Raw genomic sequence first — 21,563 nt, forward strand, 5'->3', positions numbered from 1 at the left:
TATATAACATGAGTAGGTCTGAGGAGTGTTTCTAACCCTGGGACCTGACCAAGAAAAACATCCCAGCCCTAAACATTCCCAACGGACATTCCCAACAAAGAGATATTGTTATGCTGGCCAACTCCTATGGTCCTATGGACATTGTCACGCCAATTACAATAGGAGTTGGCAAGACCACCACCATCCCTGCTCCGAACCTGCTTTATCTCCTAATACCCTCCCTCCCCAACTCATCCCTGGTCCACCCACACAGGTCGACCCTCACCTCCAAATACCCTCCCTCCCCAACGTATCCCTGTCACCCCCACCCAGTGGACCCTCACCTCCAGGTATACGGCCCAGGGCATGACAAGCGAGGCCACCAGCAGGTCAGCTACAGCCAGGCTCACCACTAGGTAGTTGGTGGTGGTCTGTAGGGACCTCTCCCGCACCACAGCCAGACACACCAGCACGTTGCCAAACACGATGGCCAGGATGAGCAGGGAGTACAGCATGGCGTAGTAGTTACGCTCCGTATCCTCCTCCCAACCACCAGAGGAATTCCGCTGGAGGCGGAGGTCTTCCGGAACCTGTTCCGAGTCATTCCAGAAGAAACGTTCAGATCCGCTAAACATCGCCATGGTGACGTCCCGGTGACATGAGAGAAGGGCTGGGTGAGAGACCTGCATGGGAGAGAGGGACATAGCTTGAGCTGATATCTATCACATGACAACTACTAAGACAAAAAACCTTCCATACTGTACATGTGATATAAGATGTAATCCTCATAGGGAAACCCTGAGTCACATGCACATCTAATCTGATACATCCCCATGACCAAGACCAATATACAATATTGCACCCTTCCTATCCTCTGGGTTCAAGTGAGACACTATACATCAGGCTCCCTCTTCCAGACATGACCATACTGTATGGTTCAGAGCTGTCTGCTCTCTGCATATCATCACTAATGTGACCTCTATGTACAAGGCAGACAGGACCAGCATCTGTGTCTGCAGTGTGACGTACTGGATGTATGTGGGATGTATCTAATGATGGCATGTTTTAGCCTTAATACTAATGAGTGGACAAATAAAGTCGAGGACATGTTATTAGAATCTGATTATCTACTTTGCATTGAATAATTGGCACTTGGCCAAAGCAGTAGGTTAGCTACTGAGGTAATTATGATTCAATACTCTCTATAGGCCAGGCTTGTGTCTGCTTCTCACTATGACATTGTTGATTGTCATGGAACCCAAACAGCTGTCACTGTGCACTATTTTCACTTAACTCTCTTAAATCATGTTTATTTTCTCGGTTATAGGGAAATATGACCCTGGTTCAGGCCTTAGGTGCAACGTTGTGAGGTGAGTTTGCAATACACCCTGTGCCTCTCGCCCGACCCTGAATGGAATCATGACCAACGATCATTCCTCACATCCTCCCTCTTGACCGATTCAAAATAATCACATCAACATGAGAGGTTTTACAGCTTAATGTCATAGATGTGAATCTGAGGAAGGCTGCTAGAGGTTAATGTTTTCTGCTGGAGCACTGCAACAGAAAGTACTGTACCAGAGAGCACTACAGATAAGAGCACTGCAACAGAGAGCACTGCAACAGAAAGCACTGTACCAGAGAGCACTACAGATAAGAGCACTGCAACAGAGAGCACTGCAATAGAGAGCACTTCAACAGAGAGCACTGCAACAGAGAGTACTGCAACAGAGAGCACTGCAGCAGAGAGTACTGCAACAAAGAGCACTGCAGCAGAGAGCACTGCAACAGAGAGCACTGCAACAGAAAGCACTGTACCAGAGAGCACTACAGATAAGAGCACTGCAATAGAGAGCACTTCAACAGAGAGCACTGCAGCAGAGAGTACTGCAACAAAGAGCACTGCAGCAGAAAGCACTGTACCAGAGAGCACTACAGATAAGAGCACTGCAATAGAGAGCACTTCAACAGAGAGCACTGCAGCAGAGAGTACTGCAACAAAGAGCACTGCAGCAGAGAGCACTGCAACAAAGAGCACTGCAGCAGAGAGCACTGCAACAGAGAGCACTGCAACAGAGAGCACTGCAGCAGAGAGCACTGCAACAGAGAGCACTGCAGCAATAAGCACTGCAGCAAAGAGCACTGAAACAGAGAGCACTGCAACAGAGAGCACTGAATTTAATAAAACATTTTATTTAACTAGGCAAGTCAGTTAAGAACTAATTCTTATTTACAATGATGGCCTACCCTGGCCTAACCCGGACGACACTGGGCCAATTGTGTGCCGCCCTATGGGACTCCCGATCACAGCCGGATGTGATGCAGCCTGGATTCAAACCAGGGACTGCAGTGACGCCTCTTGCACTGAGATGCAGTGCCTCAGAGCGCTGCACCACTTGGGAGCCCATAGGGCGCACGGCAACAGAGAACACTGCTGCAAAGAGTACTGTAACAGAGAGAACTACAGCAGACCCAAACTGTTGGCACAATCATCCATTTAATCTTACTGCAACAGTATTCCCTCTTTAATATGAGGATTTCCTAGTCATTCCCTCACAGTGAATAGCTGTGGATTATTGCTTGTATTAAATGGCTACAACGCTAAATTGAAACATGTTAATCTAATGCAGTCATGTCATTGATTATTGCCTTTGGCCTGTTACGGTAAACCCTCTCCATCAGAGAGCGCTAATAACTCCCAAGCTGCTGTTTTGAGTGGTCTGGGTCCTATCTCTCTCTCTCACTCTCTCTCTCACTCTCTCTAGCTCTCTCTGGCTATGGTCCCTGTCATCATCCCTCCCTATCTTCATCCCTTCACCCACTTCCCTCCATCAATTCCCCCTACCCTTCTCCTATTCATGGCTGGACTCCAGGTATCAGCAACATGGTAATGCCTATACCTGTGCAGTCCAAATCCCCGCTTCATGCATAACATACCTTTGTTATAAAATGGTTGACACTTGTACCTGGCCCTGTGGTAGGTCGATTATGCTAACCTACAAATACCTTCCAGCTACATTAATTTAACCTATCCAGACCTTTCAGATCAGCAGGGGGAGTGTACAAGGGCCACTCCTCTCACCTTCTCTTCCCTCCCCTCCTTCCCTCCCCTCCTTTCACATTCCCTCTTCTCCTCATGTTTCATTGTCCCACATAGCTCCCACTACTCCCCACAATACTAACCTGGTTGTCCCAGACTCCCTCCTGTGTCTCCTCCTCTCTACAGCTGTAATGATGGACTCTGCTCTATTCTCAATCCCTCTATATTCCCTCAACATTTACTCTCTATCCCTCTATATCTATGGTCTACTTCCTGATGCTACACATACACAGTACCTTCAGAAAGTATTCACACCCCTTAACTCCACATTTTGTTGTGTTACAGCCTGAATTCAAAATGGATTAAATTTGTTTTTTTAAACTCACCCATCTACACACGATACCCCATAATGACAAAGTGAAAACATGTTTTTGTGCAAACGTATTGAAAATTAAATACAGAAATATTTCATTGGACATACCTACTCATTCAAGGGTTTTATATATTTTTAAATTATTTTCTACATTTTAGAATAATAGTGAAGACATCAAAACTATGACATAACACAAATGGAATCATCTAGCAACTAAAAAAAGTGTTCAATAAATCAAAGTACATTTTATATTTTAAATTCTTCAAAGTAGCCACCCTTTGCCTTTGTAGTGAATACTCAGTTAGAAAAAGGTGTAGATTCACTCGCAGGGCGCGGCAGCTGTTTATTTCGCAGAAGGCAGGAATTGTGGTCACAGACAGGCAATGGTCATACACAGGTAGGCAAACAGGCAGGTGAATCAAAACTAGGAGTGAAGGCTATAACTGCTTCTCACAAACGGGCTAGGAAAAAGTTTAGTAGAGTCAAAACGGACAATATCTCACCAAGGCACAAACAGAATGAACTGAACTAAATAAGGAGCTGATAAGACCAGGTGAGTAACTAACACAGGTGAAATTAATGAACAAAAATGAAAGACAGGGCTACGTTATAGAACACAAAGAAACAGGGCTACGTCCAAGAACACAACGAAACAGAACTCAAGGTTGACTAAGAAAATAAATACAGAACCTTACAGCCTTGATGACAGCTTCGCACACTCTTGGCATTCTCTCAACCAGCTTCACCTGGAATGCTTTTCCAACAGTCTTGAAGGTGTTCCCACATATGCTGAGCACTTGTTGGCTGCTTTTCCTTCACTTTGCGGTCCAACTCATCCCAAACCATCTCAATTGGGTTGAGGTTGGGTTATTGTGGAGGCCAGGTCATCTGATGCAGCATTGCATCACTCTCCTTCTTGGTCAAATAGCCCTTACACAGCCTGGAGGTGTGTTGGGTCATTTTCCTGTTGAAAAACAAATGATAGTCCCACTAAGCGCAAACCATATAGGATGGTATATCGCTGCAGAATGCTGTGATAGCCATGCTGGTTTATTGTGCTTTTAATTCTAAATAAATCACCAAAAGTGTCACCACCAAAGCACACCCACACCATCACACCTCCTCCTCCAAGCTTCACGGTGGGAACATCACATCGGAGATCATACGTCTCACAAAGACATGGAGGTTGGAACCAAAAGTCTGAAATTTGGACTCATCAGAGCAAAGGACAGTTTTCCACCGGTCTATAGTCTATTGCTTGTAATTCTTGGCCCAAGCAAGTGTCTTCTTATTATTGGTGTCCTTTATTTGTGGTTTCTTTGCAGCAATTCGACCATGAAGGCCTGATTCACATAGTCTCCTCTGAACAATTGATGTTGAGATGTGTCTGTTATTTGAACGCTGTGAAGCATTTATTTGGGCTGCAATGTCTGAGGCTGGTAACTCCAATGAACTTATCCTTTGCATCAGAGGTAACTCTGGGTCTTCCTTTCCTAGGGCGGTCCTCATGAGAACCAGTTTCATCATAGCGTGTGATGGTTTTTGCAACTGCACTCTTCAAAGTTCTTGAAATTTTCAGAATTGACTGACCTTCATGTCTGAAAGTAATGATGGACTGTCGTTTCTCTTTGCTTATTTGAGCTGTTCTTACCATAATATGGACTTGGTCTTTTACCAAATAGGGCCATCTTCTGTTCAGCTTCAGCCCTACCTTGTCACAACACAACTGATTAGCTCAAACGCATTAAGAAGAATAGAAATTCCACAAATGAACATTTTAACATGGCACACCTGTTAATTGAAATGCATTTCAGGTGACTACCTCATGAAGCTGGTTGAGAGAATGCCAAGATTATGCAAAGTTGGCAAAGGGTGGCTATTTTGAAGAATCTCAAATATAAAATATATCTTGATTTGTTTAACACTTTTTTGCTTACTGCATGATTCCATATGTGTTATTTCATACTTTTGATGTCTTCACTATTATTCTACAATGTTGAAAATAGTAAAAATAAAGAAAAACCCTAGAATGAGTAGATGAGTACTGTAAGTATTCACACCCCTGAGACAATATTTTGCAGAAGCACCTTCGGTGGCGATTACAACTGTGACCCTTTTGGGGTAAGTCTCTAAGAGCTTTGCACACATTGATTGTACAACATTTGCTAATTAGCACAGGACGTACCAGGCTGTGGAGACGTACTGGAGACCTGGTGCGTATAGCTGGCATCAATGGTACCGGAACTTCAACACACTTCACACGGCAAGTGCGAGGAGCTGGCACAGGATGTACTGGGTTGTGAAGGTGCGCTGGAGACCTGGTGCGTATAGCCGGCATCAATTGTTCTGGAACGTTAACACACTTCTCAGGACAAGTACGGGGAGCTGACTCAGGTGGTACCAAACTGACAACACGTTCCTTTAGTCCAAATCCGTGCATCCTCCACCAACTCAACAACTCTCCCATTTCTCTCTCCTCCAAATTCTCCTTCTCCCAGACTGGCTCTTGTTCACTCCTCGGCTCCGCCGACTGCTCCATGTGCTCCCCCCAAAAAATCTTGGGGTTTCTGTGGCCTTCCTCCCCGACTTCGTCACTGTCCCTCCTTCGCTGCTTCCGCCTGCTTCCACGGCAGGCTCTTCTCTCCTGCCATTATGTCATCCCAAGTCCAGGATGTTCTCTCCCTAATCTCCTCCAAAAACCAGGATGCCATTACCTCCCGGGCACGCTGCTTGGTCCTTTGTAGATGGGATATTCTGTCACAATCGTTATAATAAGTGGTTATCGGACCAAGGCACAGCGTGCATAGATCCCACATGTTTAATAAAGAAAGTGAAACTTAAGCTAATACAAAAAAAATAAAGAATAAACTAACCGTGATGACAATGTAGTGCGAATAGGCAACTAAACATAAACAATATCCCATAACCCACAGGTGGAAAAAATGCAACTTAAGTATGATCCCCAATTAGAGACAACGATTACCAGCTGCCTCTAATTGGGAATCATACACAAACACCAACATAGAAAAATAAACTTAGAACCCCACACAGAAATAATAAACTAGACTAAACACCCCTAGTCACGCCCTGACCTACTCTACCATAGAAAATACAGGCTTTCTATGGTCAGGACGTGACAATTTGTCTCCAAGTGTCTGTTGGAAAGAAAATGAACCAGGTTTTCCTCTATGATTTTGCCTGAGCTTAGTCCTTGCCGATGACAAGCATACCCATAACATGACGCAGCCACCACCATGCTTGAAAATATGAACAGAGGTACGAAGTGATGTGTTGTGTTGGATTTGCCTCAAACATAAAGCTATGTATTCAGGACCAAAAGTACATTTCTTTACCACATTATTTGCAGTATTTCTTAAGTCCCTTGTTGCAAACAGAATGCAAGTTTTGGAATATTTTTTATTCTATACAGGTTTCCTTCTTTTCAACATGTAATTTAGGTCAGTAATTGTGGAGCAACTACAATGCTGTTGATACATCCTCATTTTTATCATATGACGACCGTTCAACTCTGTAACTGCTTTAAAATCCCCATTGGTGTAACGATCGTTGTCCTCCTCGGATGAGGAATAGGAAGAATCCGACCAAAACGCAGCGTGGTAAGTGTCCATGTTAATTTTAATAAATAAACTGAACACTGCAATAACCAAAAAAACAACAAAGAGAGAGAGTGACCGAAACGAAACAGTTCTGTAAGGTGAAGACACACAAAACAGAAAACAGCTACCCACAAACACAGGTGGGAACAGGCTACCTAAGTATGGTTCTCAATCAGAGACAACGATAGACAGCTGCCTCTGATTGGGAACCATACCAGGCCAAACACAGAAATACAAAACATAGAACAAAAACATAGAATGCCCACCCCAACTCACGCCCTGACCAAACCAAAAATGGAGACATAAAAAAGGAACTAAGGTCAGAACGTGACAATTAGCCTCATGATGAAATCCTTGAAGGGTTTCCTTCCTCTCCGGCTACTAGTTAGGAAGGTCACCTGTAACTTTGTAGTAACTGAGTGTATTAATACACCATTCAAAGCCTAATTAATAACTTCACCATGCTCCAAGAGATACTCAGCGTCTGTTGCTTGTTTTTTTACACATCTACCAATCGGTGCCCTTCTTTGCAAGGCATTGAAAAAAACTCCCTGGTGTTTGTGGTTGAATCTGTGTTTGAAATTCAGTACTCAATTGAGGGACCTTACAGATAACCACACAGTATGTGTGTGGTAGAGAGATGGGTTAGTTATTAAAAAATAATGTTAACCACTGTTATTGAACACGGAATGAGTCCATGCAATTCATTATGTGATTTGTTCAGCAAATTTTTACACCTGAACTTATTTAGGCTTGCCGTAACAAAGAGGCTGAATACTTATTGACTCAAGAACTTTCTGTTTTTATTTTTCTATTAATTTCAAAAAGATTCTACAAACAAAATACCACTTTTATATTACGGGGTGTTGTGTGTAGCTCAGTGACAAACAATCTCATTGAATCAATTTTAATAACACAACAAAATGTGGAAAAAGTAAAGGCGTGTGAATACTTTCCGAAGGCACTGAATATTCTTGATTCTCTCATGCTCTATCTTCTCTCTATCCCTGTTTATTCCATGATCCTGTCTAGTCCTTGACCCTGTCTAGTCCTTGATCATGTCAAGTCCTCCTGTCTAGTCCTTGACCCTGTCTAGTCCTTGATCCTGTCAAGTCCTCCTGTCTAGTCCTTGACCCTGTCTAGTCCTTGACCCAGTCTAATCCTTGACCCTCTCTAGTCCTGGATCCTGTCAAGTCCTTGACCCTGTCTATTACTGGATCCTGTATAGTCATTGCTCCTGTCTAGTCATTGATCATGCCTGGTCCTGGATCCTGTCTAGTCCTGGATCCTGTCTAGTCCCCCTGTCTAGTCCTTGACCCGATCTAGTCCTTGACTCAGTCTAGTCCTTGATCCTGTCTAGTTATTGAGCCTATGCAGTGATAGAACAGACCCAAACAGAGTCTACAGGGAGAGATATCTTCCATCTGCATGGAGACATGATGAATTAAGAGTGAGCGAGGTGACTGGTGCTGCACACTTGCTGCCCTCAGATAATAAACACCTCTATCACTGGACCCGGGAACGACAATGCAGCGTGGGTCTACATGCGTTGAAGACAGGGAAAAAAGACACAAATGTTTTGTGACTGTGTCTCTTTCTCTCTCTCTCACTCACACACACACACACACACACACACACACACACACACACACACACACACACACATATGTACGTGCTTTGGAACAGGCAGTGCTTGTTTGTCCTGTTGATGGCTCAGGTTGTGCTGAAGGTGCCAATGTACTTGAACATGAAATTTAAAAAAACAGCTCCCTCAGACAACCCCCACACACCGCCAAAACAAACCACCAAAACACACATTTACATAAATATTTTCACATGAGAAAAATAACTGGACTGACATCAAATGTATTCATCCATGATTGCATTGCTAATAGGCATTCCATATGTAAGCTGGTAATTAAAAATAACAGTGCTACTATTTATCCAGATAGCCTATCACAATTATCACTGAAATGTGCAGTTATCATTTCTAATCACTTTGGCTGTCCAAATCAATTTGGAGATGCTATCTTACACATGCAGTTCTGATAAATCCTCCCTGCTGTCAGGACATCCTCATTTGCATGCGAAAGCCTCTTATGCACTCCTCATAGGATAAATTAAAGTCGAACCCATAAAATTCCGCGCGAAAGGTTGCCTACCTACACCTTCGATATGTCTCTCTTGAGATTGGGGTCAGTCCCTGACACCTAACCCACATGTGACGAGCCAACATGCATGGCCAAAGGATATGGTCAAATGGACCATACTTAATAAAACATGGGTAATAGTCGGCATAAAGTGAAAAAAATCATGAAAGTCATACATCAAGCAGGCTAGAATAAATAAACACCTAAATAAATGCTGGATGTAAAACGGTTAAATGCATCAGAATAAAACTCGGCAGGCGACAATAACAGTTCCAACTTGTATTTAAACCTGTCATGTTTATTATGTGTGCGCCACAAACAGACAGTCCTACCTGTTAGGCTGTTTCAGCGCAGGATGCATGAGGTGCCATCGTGGAATCCGTCCGTTGGAAGGTAAAAGTTGTCCGGACTGTTTTTATCCGCTCTAACTGCACCCAGAGCTGTGGGGCGCCCATTGTCCACGCGCTCTGAGTCAGAGCCGCGAAACTCATTAATGCACAAGACTAGAGATACTCACATACTCCGTTTTTCCAATCCTTGAGTTATTCTAGCAAAGCCACTGGTTCACTTGACTTGAGTTGCGCTGAAGCATCTCGGAACATGATAGAGCCAACTAGTCTCGATGAAAATGAGCTTCAAGTGTAACGATTACACTATGCGTGGTGGTGGTGCATCTACCTTGTCATACAAGGCCTATATGTTCAAGCAGATTTACAATTGATATACGTTTTGTTTGGCTAGTGGGAGTGAAGAGAAAAGTTATATATTTACAAAGGCCTATGGGCATAAACCAAAGTGGCCTACATTCATAATTATCAGGCAAATGCCCGTGTATTATTAGATGGAAATGTTTGACATAGCCTAGCCTACATCAGGATGCAGGTCTGAATTTTCAATTACCGAGACTCTGTTATTTTTTAGGGGAAGAGCAATTGAGGACGGTAAAATCTAGTGACGAGCTCGGAAGATATTTATTGCACCGCGCGACACCGTTGGTGCTGCGCATTAACGAGCAGGTCTTAAAATACACCCTTCTGAGACAGACTCCGTCAATAACAACGTGTAGTCGACAAGGTGAGAAGTTGGTTGTGCGTGAGCTATAAGTTGTTATGGTATTTTTATATTTTAAAAAAAAAATCGCCCTCCAGCGTGCAGATTAATTGAAAACACCCAAATAAATCTTCACAGGCTGTGAGTAGTAACTGGGCAGAGAGGAAATCCGTTTCATATTAGGATGAAGCTGACTAAGTAATAACTTCATCTCGTCATTCCTTACGACAAATTACACGTCGGTGAGTTCATTTACAGTGGTATAATTGTCTATGTGTTCTTGAGAATTATTGCCCATTTGACCATGATTATCAGAGGAAAACAATTTGCGCCTGTGCGTCTCTGTTAAGGTGCATCCATGCCTGTCTTACACACAGGGATGGAGTGAATACTTCCTATAGTGCCATTTTTTTAGGTGCCAGGTCGCAAAAAATAAGTTAATGAAGTCATCATTTCTCAAACAAAGTTTGTACCGACAGATGTAGTCTATTAATAGATTATAAAATATGCATAAAATACATCCTCCAATTGCAACGTTTGCCTATGCCCACACATATTGCCTCAAATGAATTGTGTATGTTTAATAACCTAAAACAGAAAATTATGCATACCTAATTTCAAAATAAGCTATCATCACTGTCAATCGTGAATAATTCTTTACTTTTTACAGGTTGAATCATGAAGATGTCAGTGATCTTTAGGTGGTAGCTCTAGAAAGAGTCCTCGAGTTCCGGATTTACAATTCCAAGTTGGATGAAAGTTCAAAACTTATTTTCCCAGTTGTAGCTCTTTTTACAGAGTTCCCAGTTGTCTTGAACTCACAAAAGTCAACGTTTGCAGTTCTGAGTTAACAGTTGTTTTGAGCATGGCACAAATCATGCTTCATTGACAGCATGGCCAATCTTGAATGTTTATCATTTTAAACTAGGAAAAGAGACCCTTAATCTTAGACTTGGGACCACATAGCCACTCCACAGAATAGCAGGCTAATGATTGCTTTTCAATGCTTGCAGTTAGACACTAATTCCCTCCAAACCACTCATTGTAGAATTTACGATTTCCAACTTGTTGTTTAATGTTTATGTCCAATGGCCAATGAGCACCAATACGTTTTATCTATAATTTATTTTCATTATTTCTCTTCATATGGCAAGGATTAAAAAGGATTTGCCAGTAGATTGTCGACTCTGATTCATGATGATGACTGCTAGCTAAGATTTTGAAAGTATGATTTTGACATGATCAGTCCAATCAAAGCTACTGTAGATCTGACTTTAGTGAGTTCAAGACACGTGGGAACTCTGGGAAAATGAGCTACGACTGGGAAAATACGTTTTGAACCTTCTTGGATGGGTAGTTCCAATGTAACTCTATGGCATCACCAAAGGGGCTTGAATTTTCTAGCTCTACCCTAAGACTTGGCGGTGACGTAGTGTCCCCATGAGTGACAGAACACTGAGCCAATCACAGCGCAATGCAATTTTCTGCTGGCTTGCCCCACCACCACAGAAAGCACTGAGCTAGGCTGAAACGCCTGCATTTTGGAGCTGCCTTACCGAAGAAATAAAAAAAGAGACCATGTTGTATGCAGCTTTATTATCTCAATGATATAACTTTTTTTTACATTGTTTGCAAACTGATATGTGACACGTATTAATGGCAAAATAACATGCAAAACAGGCATGTTGTTTTTTTTGCAAAAAATGTGGGGCTCAAAATGACGGGTCGCTACTTTGTATATACTGATTAGTCATTATGTGATTGTGCAGGACATTGATTCACCTTCAGAAATCATTTTCCGGAAATATTTTTTATCAGCTCTGTGTGTTCTCAAATTGAAAAAGTGCTGCAGGAGCACTACACCCCTGCCTTCCATAACCATACATTTATGATAATACCTGATCCATATAGGCAACGGTGTCACGTATACTCCCTCTCCGGCCTCTAGGTCATCAGGCTGCTGATTATCCCGCACACCTATCGCCATTGTCTTATGACACTCACCTGGACTCCATCACCTCCTTGATTATCTTCCCTATATCTGTCCCTCCCCTTGGCTCTTTCCTCAGGTGTTATTGACTCTGTTTTCATGTCGGTGCATTGTTTGTGTTTCGTGTTCATTGTTTATTTTATTTATTGAAACATTCACTCCTTGAACTTGCTTCCCGACTCTCAGCGCTGGGAAGACGAGAGAGAAGTGGCCAACCCATTAATATGACCAGACAGTCCCAGTGTGTAAAGGCCAAGGTCTGTTCAGGTCATACAGAACAAAGTACCTAGCAACAGTATTACTTTATGGAGCAGATAACTCACCCCAAAACCGCTTTTATCATAAGTATGTCAGATGTTTCCATGGCTCTTACAGTCAATGAACTCAATCGAACCGGATTCCTTAATACACACCATCTGGCCAGTAAATCTCGCTATGCATTGTAAAAAATCAGCAGGCTTCAAACACAAATTAATGGGCATGGGAAAGATTGGCAGAATCTAATTATTTTCAGAGGCCGTTTGTCTTACTCCAGATGCATTCTTCAATAGCCTCCTGCTGCACACCAGTGGTCTATGAGGGGGAGGCAATGTGAGAGAAACAGGAGCAAAGGAAAGAGGAGAGAGATAATTGGAAAAGGCATTTTAGGGTCTAGAGCCATATACACACTTGGAAAGAGATAGTATTGATATTTGCACCAGAAGAGGCTGGTGAGGTGTGGAAAGCTCATAATAATGGATGGAATGGTATCCAACACGTGGAAAACCAGGTGTTTGATGTGTTTGATACCATTCCGTTCATTCTGTTCCAGCCATTACTGAGCCTGTCCTCCCCATTTAAAGTGAAACCAGCCACCACTGATTTGCACCTTATTAAAATCCAAGACACGTACTGTAGACTATCAGCTCCCAATGCAAAGAGAGAGAAAGAGAGGCAAAGAGAGAGAGGATCTCCTCAAACATTGTGTTATAGACTCTGTGGACCATTGCAGCAGCTCTGTGTCAACTAGCACTTGTACAGATTAGCAGGGGACTGTGTGGGAATGAAAGGCTCAATCCACAGACAAAACTGTCACCAGCCTCTATCCTGACCCCTTCCAGCGGGGACAGACTACTACCATGCCCTTGGAATGGTGGATTATGACCTCCCTATACACCCTGTTCTAGCCCCCCAGTAAAAATCACACTCTCACACTCACTCTCTTTTTCAGCAGTGTAGTTAGTAAACATTATCAGGGGAGGGGGGTCATACTTTCAACTGTACTGTCATTGGCTGGCAGACATGAAATTATATGGGGGAGAGAGAGAAAGAGCTGGGAGCAGCTTTCCTACTGAATGAGGGATGCAGAGACCTTGAGCTGACCCTGTGCTTGGCAGCTGTTTAGATATCTGGCTGTTACTCACAGGCGCCATGCCTGTCAACATAATGTAAGTTTGAACAGCATCAATGGCCGTAAAACACTCACCTCAGGGACCATCATAAACAGCATCAATATAATTAATTAAGAAGAACATTGTTATTAGTGGAGATGATAAAGTAACTGTCCAGTCTTTCCAGATTTCTATCAAATATGAGCTATAATTAATGACAATAAGTGAAATACTTTTCCCTCCACAAATGGGTAATTAAGTATGTTAAAAAGCAGCTTTTCTGTGTTGAAATGGTGTGGGCGTAGCCCAACAAAATAATTAATGGGGTGGGCGTAGCCCAACAACAGAATTAATGGGGTGGGCGTACCCCAACAACATAATTAATGGGGTGGGCGTACCCCAACAACAGAATTAATGGTGTGGGCATACCCCAACGACATAATTAATGGTGTGGGTGTACCCCAACAACATAATTAATGGTGTATACCGGTCATGTGTGTATACCGGTCATTAAAAATATTCATGCGAGTAGACCGCTGATTGGCCAGCTTAGCCAATGAGGCAGGATGACATTTTCTATGAGGAAAAAGCAAGCATTTTTTTAAACGGTCTGTTTGAGATACAAGTCGGAGGTGGGGTTTTGAAGTGTAGCACGTAAAAATTGTCTGTCCTCGGTTGTAACAGTCATTACCTCTGCAAACAACATCAGCACAAGATCTGTTTGTTGAGATCTGTTTGTTGAAATGGGTTTCCATGGCTGAGCAGCCGCACACAAACCTAAAATCACCATGCGTAATGCAAAGCGTCGGCTGGAGTGGTGTAAATCTCGCCGCCTTTGGAAATCCGTTCTTTAGAGTGAAGAATCACGCTTCACCATCTGGCAGTCCGATGAACGAATGTGGGTTTGCTGGATGCCCGGAGAACGCTACCTGCCCGAATGTATAGTGCCAACTGTAAAGTTTGGTGCAGGAGGAATAATGGTCTAGGGCTGTTTTCATGCTTCAGGCTAGACCCCTTAGTTCCAGTGAAGGGAAATCTTAATGCTACAGCATATAATGACATTCTAGATGATTCTGTGCTTCCAACTTTGTGGCAAAAGTTGGGGAATGCCCTTTCCTGTTTCAACGTGACAATGCCCCTGTGCACAAAGCATTCCTTTCAGAAATGGTTTGTCGAGATCCGTGTGGAAGAACTTGACTGGCCTTCACAGAGCCCTGCACAGAGACCTGACCTCAACCCCAATTACCTTTGGGATGAATTGGAACACCGACTAATCGCCCAACATCAATGCCCGACCTCACTAATGCTCTTGTGGCTGAATGGAAGCAAGTCCCGGCAGCAATGTGCCAAAATCTAGTGGAAAGCCTTCCCATAAGAGTGGAGGCTGTTATAGCAGAAAAGGGGGAGGACCAAGTCCATATTAATGCTCATGATTTTGGAATGAAATGTTTGACGAGCAGGTGTCCATATACTTTTGGCCATGTAGTGTGCTAAAAGCTATGGGCTACATAAAACACTGCTGCCATCTTGTGGCTGAACAGGTGAATTGCAAACAGTTTCACTTCATTGTTTTGATGGTAGGTGCACACTAACTTTGTGCACCTGCGCCACTGTTCATTTTTCATGTTGCGTATCAAGTGTAAAAAGCCTATAATAAAAAAATTGTAATACAACCATCAAAATAATTCATATTTAATTAAAAGTCTCATGATCATGCCTATCACAGGTCTGTGAAACCAGAGTGCATTTCAACCAAATATTTCACTTCTATTTCAGCCGATATGAGGTATGGATACTAAAAAAACAATTTCAAGTAAGTGAATTTCATAGATAACTGAGGTCAATCATTCAGGAACAGTAATGGAATACTCAAAATAATATTTCTGTGTAGATGTGTGTTTCCATATGCCTTTTGGTTTTCTGGTACTGTACTCAGACTTGAGGAGTCATAGGGGGCTATATCAGAACTCAGATTGAGGCTTCATGTTATGGATGTGAAACGACTCACTTTCCCTCATGTGCGGCCCAATCACTGCACCCCCCTCCCCCTTGGTAGGTCCGAGCCCTAGGAGAGAGTGGAGGAGGAGAGAGGGAGGGGGTGATAAAAATGGAGGTGAGAGAGGGAGGAGAGGGAGAGGGGGATCTTTCAGGTGTCTTTCAGTGTGTACATGAGAATATGTCCACATTAATGTACCCCATTAAGGTAAACCAGGTAGGTGGAGGTGAGAGAGGGAGGAGAGGGAGAGGGGGATCTTTCAGGTGTCTTTCAGTGTGTACATGAGAATGTGTCCACATTAATGTACCCCATTAAGGTAAACCAGGTAGGTGGAGGTGTGTTATACATGTTGAAGCTCAATTGTCGGACGATGGCCAGAGCTAAACATAGCCTTAACCCTTAACCGTAACCGTAACCCCAAACACCTCAACCTTAACGTTAACCCTAATTCTAAACCTAACCCTAAATTTAACCCTAACCCCCAAGCCTAAAATAGTATTTTTCCTTAAAAGAACCAGTGAAATGTCCCAACTTGTATGAATTGTCAAATCAAATCAAATTTGTCACATGCGCAGAATACAACCGTGAAGCTGTAACGACGTTCGTCTGTACGAGAGGCGGACCAAAGCGCAGCGTGGTGGTTACTCATGTTCTTTAATGGAAAATGAACGATACATGAAATAACTTAAATCTACAAAACAACAAACGGACCGTGAAAAACCTATACAGCCTATCCTGTGACAACAAACACAGTGACAGGAACAATCACCCACAAACACACAGTGAAACCCAGGCTACCTAAGTATGATTCTCAATCAGAGACAACTAATGACACCTGCCTCTGATTGAGAACCATACTAGGCCGAAAACATAGAAATGCCCCAAAACATAGAAAAACAAACAGACTGCCCACCCAACTCACGCCCTGACCATACTAAATAAATACAAAACAACGGAAAATCAAGGTCAGAACGTGACAGTACCCCCCCCCCCCCCAAGGGTGCGGACTCCGGCCGCAAAACCTTGACCTATAGGGGAGGGTCTGGGTGGGCGTCTGTCCGCGGTGGCGGCTCTGGCGCGGGACGCGGACTCCACTTCATCATTGTCTTAGTCCGCCTTATTGTCCGCCTCCGTGGCTTTCTCACCATGGCCACCCCTCTCAATGACCCCACTGGACAGAGGGGCTGCTTGGGACAGAGGGGCAGCTCGGGACAGAGGTGAAGCAGCTGCTCGGGACAGAGGGACAACTGCTCGGGACAGAGGGGACGCTGCTCGGGACAGAGGGGCGGCAGCAGCTTGGGACAGAGGGGCGATAGCAGCTCGGGACAGAGGGGCGGCAGCTGCTCGGGACAGAGGGGCGGCAGCTGCTCGGGACAGAGGGGCGGCAGCTGCTCGGGACAGAGGGGCGGCAGCTGCTCGGGACAGAGGGGCGGCAGCAGCTCGGGACAGAGGGGCGGCAGCAGCTCGGGACAGAGGGGCGGCAGCAGCTCGGGACAGAGGGGCGGCAGCTGCTCTGGACAGAGGGGCGGCAGCTGCTCTGGACAGAGGGGCGGCAGCTGCTCTGGACAGAGGGGCAGCTGCTCGGGCGGCCCCTGGCTTACTGGCGGCCCCTGGCTGACTGGCGGCACTGGCGGCCCCTGGCTGACTGGCGGCACTGGAGGCCCCTGGCTGACTGGCGGCACTGGCGGCCCCTGGCTGACTGGCGGCACTGGCGGCCCCTGGCTTACTGGCGGCCCCTGGCTGACTGGCGGCACTGGCGGCCCCTGGCTGACTGGCGGCACTGGCGGCGCTGGGCAGACGGGCGGCACTGGCGGCGCTGGGCAGACGGGCGGCACTGGCGGCGCTGGGCAGACGGCGGCACTGGCGGCGCTGGAGAGGAGGAAGGCTCTGGAAGCGCCGGACTGAGTTGCTCTCGTAGCGCCGAACAGGCGGGAGACTCCGGCAGCGCTAGAGAGGAGGAATCACCTGTAAGGATGGGCCGGAGAGACAGACTGGTACGGGGGGCTGCCACCGGAGGGCTGGTGCGTGGAGGTGGTGACGGATAGACCGGGCCGTGCAGGCGCACTGGAGCTCTTGAGCACCGAGCCTGCCCAACCTTACCCGGTTGAATGGTCCCGGTCGCCCTGCCAGTGCGGCGAGGTGGAATAGCCCGCACTGGGTTATGCAGGCGAACCGGGGACACCGTGCGCAAGGCTGGTGCCATGTAAGCCGGCCCAAGGAGACGCACTGGAGACCAGATACGTAGAGCCGGCTTCATGGCACTTGGCTCGATGCCCACTCTAGCCCGGCCGATACGCGGAGCTGGAATGTACCGCACGCTCCACAGCATAACACGGTGCCTGCCCGGTCTCTCTAGCCCCCCGGTAACCACAGGAAGTTAGCTCAGGTCTCCTACCTGGCGTAGCCATACTCCCTGTTAGCCCCCCCCCCCCCAATAAATTTTTGGGGCTGACTCCCGGGCTTCCTTGCCAACCGTGTTCCCTCATATCGCCGGCTCCTCTCTCCGGCTGCCTCTGCTCTCCTCGCTGCCTCCACCTGTTCCCATGGAAGGCGATCCTTTCCCGCCAGGATCTCCTCCCATGTGTAGCAACCCTTGCAGTCCAACACATCGTCCCAAGTCCATTCCTCCTTGTGCCGCTGTTGCCCGTTACCACGCCGCTTGGTCCTGTTGGGGTGGGTGATTCTGTAACGACGTTCGTCTGTACGAGAGGCGGACCAAAGCGCAGCGTGGTGGTTACTCATGTTCTTTAATGGAAAATGAACGATACATGAAATAACTTAAATCTACAAAACAACAAACGGACCGTGAAAAACCTATACAGCCTATCCTGTGACAACAAACACAGTGACAGGAACAATCACCCACAAACACACAGTGAAACCCAGGCTACCTAAGTATGATTCTCAATCAGAGACAACTAATGACACCTGCCTCTGATTGAGAACCATACTAGGCCGAAAACATAGAAATGCCCCAAAACATAGAAAAACAAACAGACTGCCCACCCAACTCACGCCCTGACCATACTAAATAAATACAAAACAACGGAAAATCAAGGTCAGAACGTGACAGAAGCATTACAGTGAAATGCTTACTTACAAGCCCTTAACCAACAAAGCTTGAAGAAATTTAAGTATCAAATAATTAAAAAGCAGCAGTAAAATAACAGTAGTGAGGCTATGTACAGGGGGTACCGGTACGGAGTCAACGTTCGAATTAATTGAGGTAATATGCACATGTAGGGAGATTTAAAGTGACTATACATAGATAATAAACAGAGAATAGCAGCAGCGTAAAAGAGGGATGTGGGTAGCCCTTTGACTAGCTGTTCAGGAGTCTTATAGCTTGGGGGTAGAAGCTGTTTAGAAGCCTCTTGGACCTAGACTTGGCGCTCCGGTACCGCTTGCCGTGCGGTAGCAGAGAGAATAGTCCATGACTAGGGTGGCTGGAGTCTTTGACCATTTTTAAGGCCTTCCTCTGACACTGCCTGGTATAGAGATCCTGGATGGCAGGAAGCTTAGCCCCAGTGATGTACTGGGCCGTACTCACTACCCTCTGTAGTGCCGTGCTGTTAGAGGCTGATCAGTTGCCATACAGCCTTCGATGGTGCAGCTGTAGAACCTTTTAAGGATCTGAGGACCCATGCCAAATCTTTTCAGTCTCCTGAGGGGGAATAGTCTTAGTTGTCTTAGTGTGTCTTAGTCTTAGTGTGTTTGGACCATGATAGTTTGTTGGTGATGTGGACACCAAGGAACTTGAAGCTCTCAACCTGCTCCACTACAGCCCCATTGATGAGAATGGGGGCATGCTCGGTCCTCCTTTTCCTGTAGTCCACAATCATCTCCTTTGTCTTGATCACGTTGAGGGAGAGGTTGTTGTCCTGGCACCACACGGCCAAGTCACTGACCTCCTCCATATAGGCTGTGTCATCGTTACTGGTGATCAGGCCTACCACTGTTGATGATGGTGTTGGAGTCATGCCTGGCCATGCAGTCTTGAGTGAACAGGGAGTACAGGAGGGGACTGAGCACGCACCCCTGAAGGGCCCCCGTGTTGAGGATCAGTGTAGCGGATGTGTCGTTACCTACCCTTACCACTGGGGGCGGCCCGTCAGGAAGTCCAGGATTCAGTTGCAGAGGGGGGTGTTTAGTCCCAGGGTCCTTAGCTTAGTGATGAGTTTTGAGGGCACTATGGTGTTGAACGCTGAGCTGCAGTTAATGAATAGCATTCTCTCACAGGTGTTCCTTTTGTCCAGGTGGGAAAGGGCAGTGTTGAGTGCAATAGAGATTGCATCATCTGTGGATATGTTGGGGTGGTATACAAATTTGAGTGGGTCTAGGGTTTCTGGGATAATGGTGTTGATGTGAGCCATGACCAGCCTTCCAAAGCACTTCATGGCTACAGATGTGAGTGGTATGGGTCGGTAGTCATTTAGGCAGGTCACCTTAGTGTTCTTGGGCACAGGGACTATGGTGGTCTGCTTGAAACATATTACTATGACAGACTCAGTCAGGGAGAGGTTGAAAATGTCAGTGAAGACACTTGCCAGTTGGTCAGCGCATGCTCAGAGTACACGTCCTGGTAATCCGTCTGGCCCTGAGGCCTTGTGAATATTGACCTACAGGTCTTACTCACATCGGCTACAGAGAGGATGATCACACAGTCATTCGGAACAGCTGATGCTTACATGCAGGCTTCAGTGTAACTTGCCTCGGGAACAGGCATAGAAATAATTTAGCTCGTCTGGTAGGCTCATGTCACTGGGCAGCTCTCGGCTGTGCTTCCCTTTGTAGTCTGTAATAGTTTGCAGGCCCTGGTACATCCTACGAGCGTTGGAGCAGGTGTAGTACGATTCAATTTTAGTCCTGTATTGACGCTTTGCCTGTTTGATGGTTTGTCAGAGGACATAGCGAGATTCCTAGTAAGCTTCCAGGTTAGAGTCCCGCTCCTTGAAAGTGGCAGCTCTACCCTTTAGCTCAGTGCGGATGTTGCCTGTAATCCATGGCTTCTGGTTGGGGTATTACGTTCAGTCACTGTGGGGATGATATCATCGACGCACTTATAGATGTAGTCAGTGAGTGGTGTACTCATCAATGCCATCGGATGAATCCCGGAACATATTCTAGTCTGTGCTAGCAAAACAGTCCTGTAGCTTAACATCTGCTTCATCTGACGACTTTCTTATTGACTGAGTCACTGGTGCTTCCTGCTTTAGTTTTTGCTTGTAAGCAGGAATCAGGAGGATTATGGTCAGATTTGCCAAATGGATGGCGAGGGAGAGCTTTTTATGCGTCTCTGTGTGTGGAGTAAAGATGGTCTAGAGTTTTTTTCCTCTGGTTGCAAATTTAACATGCTGGTAGAAATTAGGTAAAACGGATTTGAGTTTCCCTGCATTAAAGTCCCCGGCCACTAGTAGCGCCGCCGCTGGATGAGCGTTTTCCTGTTTGTTTATGGCCGTATACAGCTCATTGAGTGAGGTCTTAGTGCCAGCATTGGTTTGTGGTGGTATATAGACAGCTACAAAAAATACAAATGAAAACTCTTGGTAAATAGTGTGTTCTACAGCTTATCATGAGATACTCTACCTCAGGTGAGCAAAACTTGAGACTTCCTTAGATTTTGTTTACCAGCTGTTGTTTACTAATATACATAGACCGCCACCCCTTGTCTTACCAGATGCTGCTGTTTTATCCTGCCGAAAAAGCTTCAAACCTGCCTGCTTTGGTAGGATATACGTGACCGTAGTTTGTCTATTTTATTATCGATTGATTGTACGATGGCTAATAGGACCGATGGTAAAGGTAGATTACCCTCTCGGTGACGGATCCTTACAAGGCCCCCCGAACTTCGTCCCCGATATCTCCGTCTCTTTCTACTGCGAATGACGGGGATGAGGGCCTTGTTGGTTATCTGGAGTAAATCCTTCCCGTCCTACTCGTTAAAGAAAAAGTATTCATCCAGTACGGGATGAGTAATCGCTGTCCTGATATCTAGAAG

The 21,563-nt window shown here is 45.5% G+C and overlaps 1 protein-coding gene across 1 annotated transcript in view; it reads right to left on the reverse strand.

Annotated features, from left to right (window-relative positions):
- Positions 1-782, reverse strand: part of drd3 (dopamine receptor D3) — a 53,599-nt gene extending 52,817 nt beyond the window's left edge. Inside the window, exon 1 of the mRNA XM_090189547.1 lies at positions 324-782. Coding sequence (XP_090045673.1) covers positions 324-683 — 360 coding nt within the window. The 5' untranslated portion in view covers positions 684-782. The remainder of the gene's footprint in view (positions 1-323) is intronic.
- Positions 783-21,563: the final 20,781 nt, after the last annotated feature.

Source organism: Oncorhynchus mykiss, chromosome 11 (genome assembly GCF_057628025.1).
Source record: "Oncorhynchus mykiss isolate SJ-2025 chromosome 11, ASM5762802v1, whole genome shotgun sequence".
In the NCBI taxonomy this organism is placed as follows: Eukaryota; Metazoa; Chordata; class Actinopteri; order Salmoniformes; family Salmonidae; genus Oncorhynchus; species Oncorhynchus mykiss.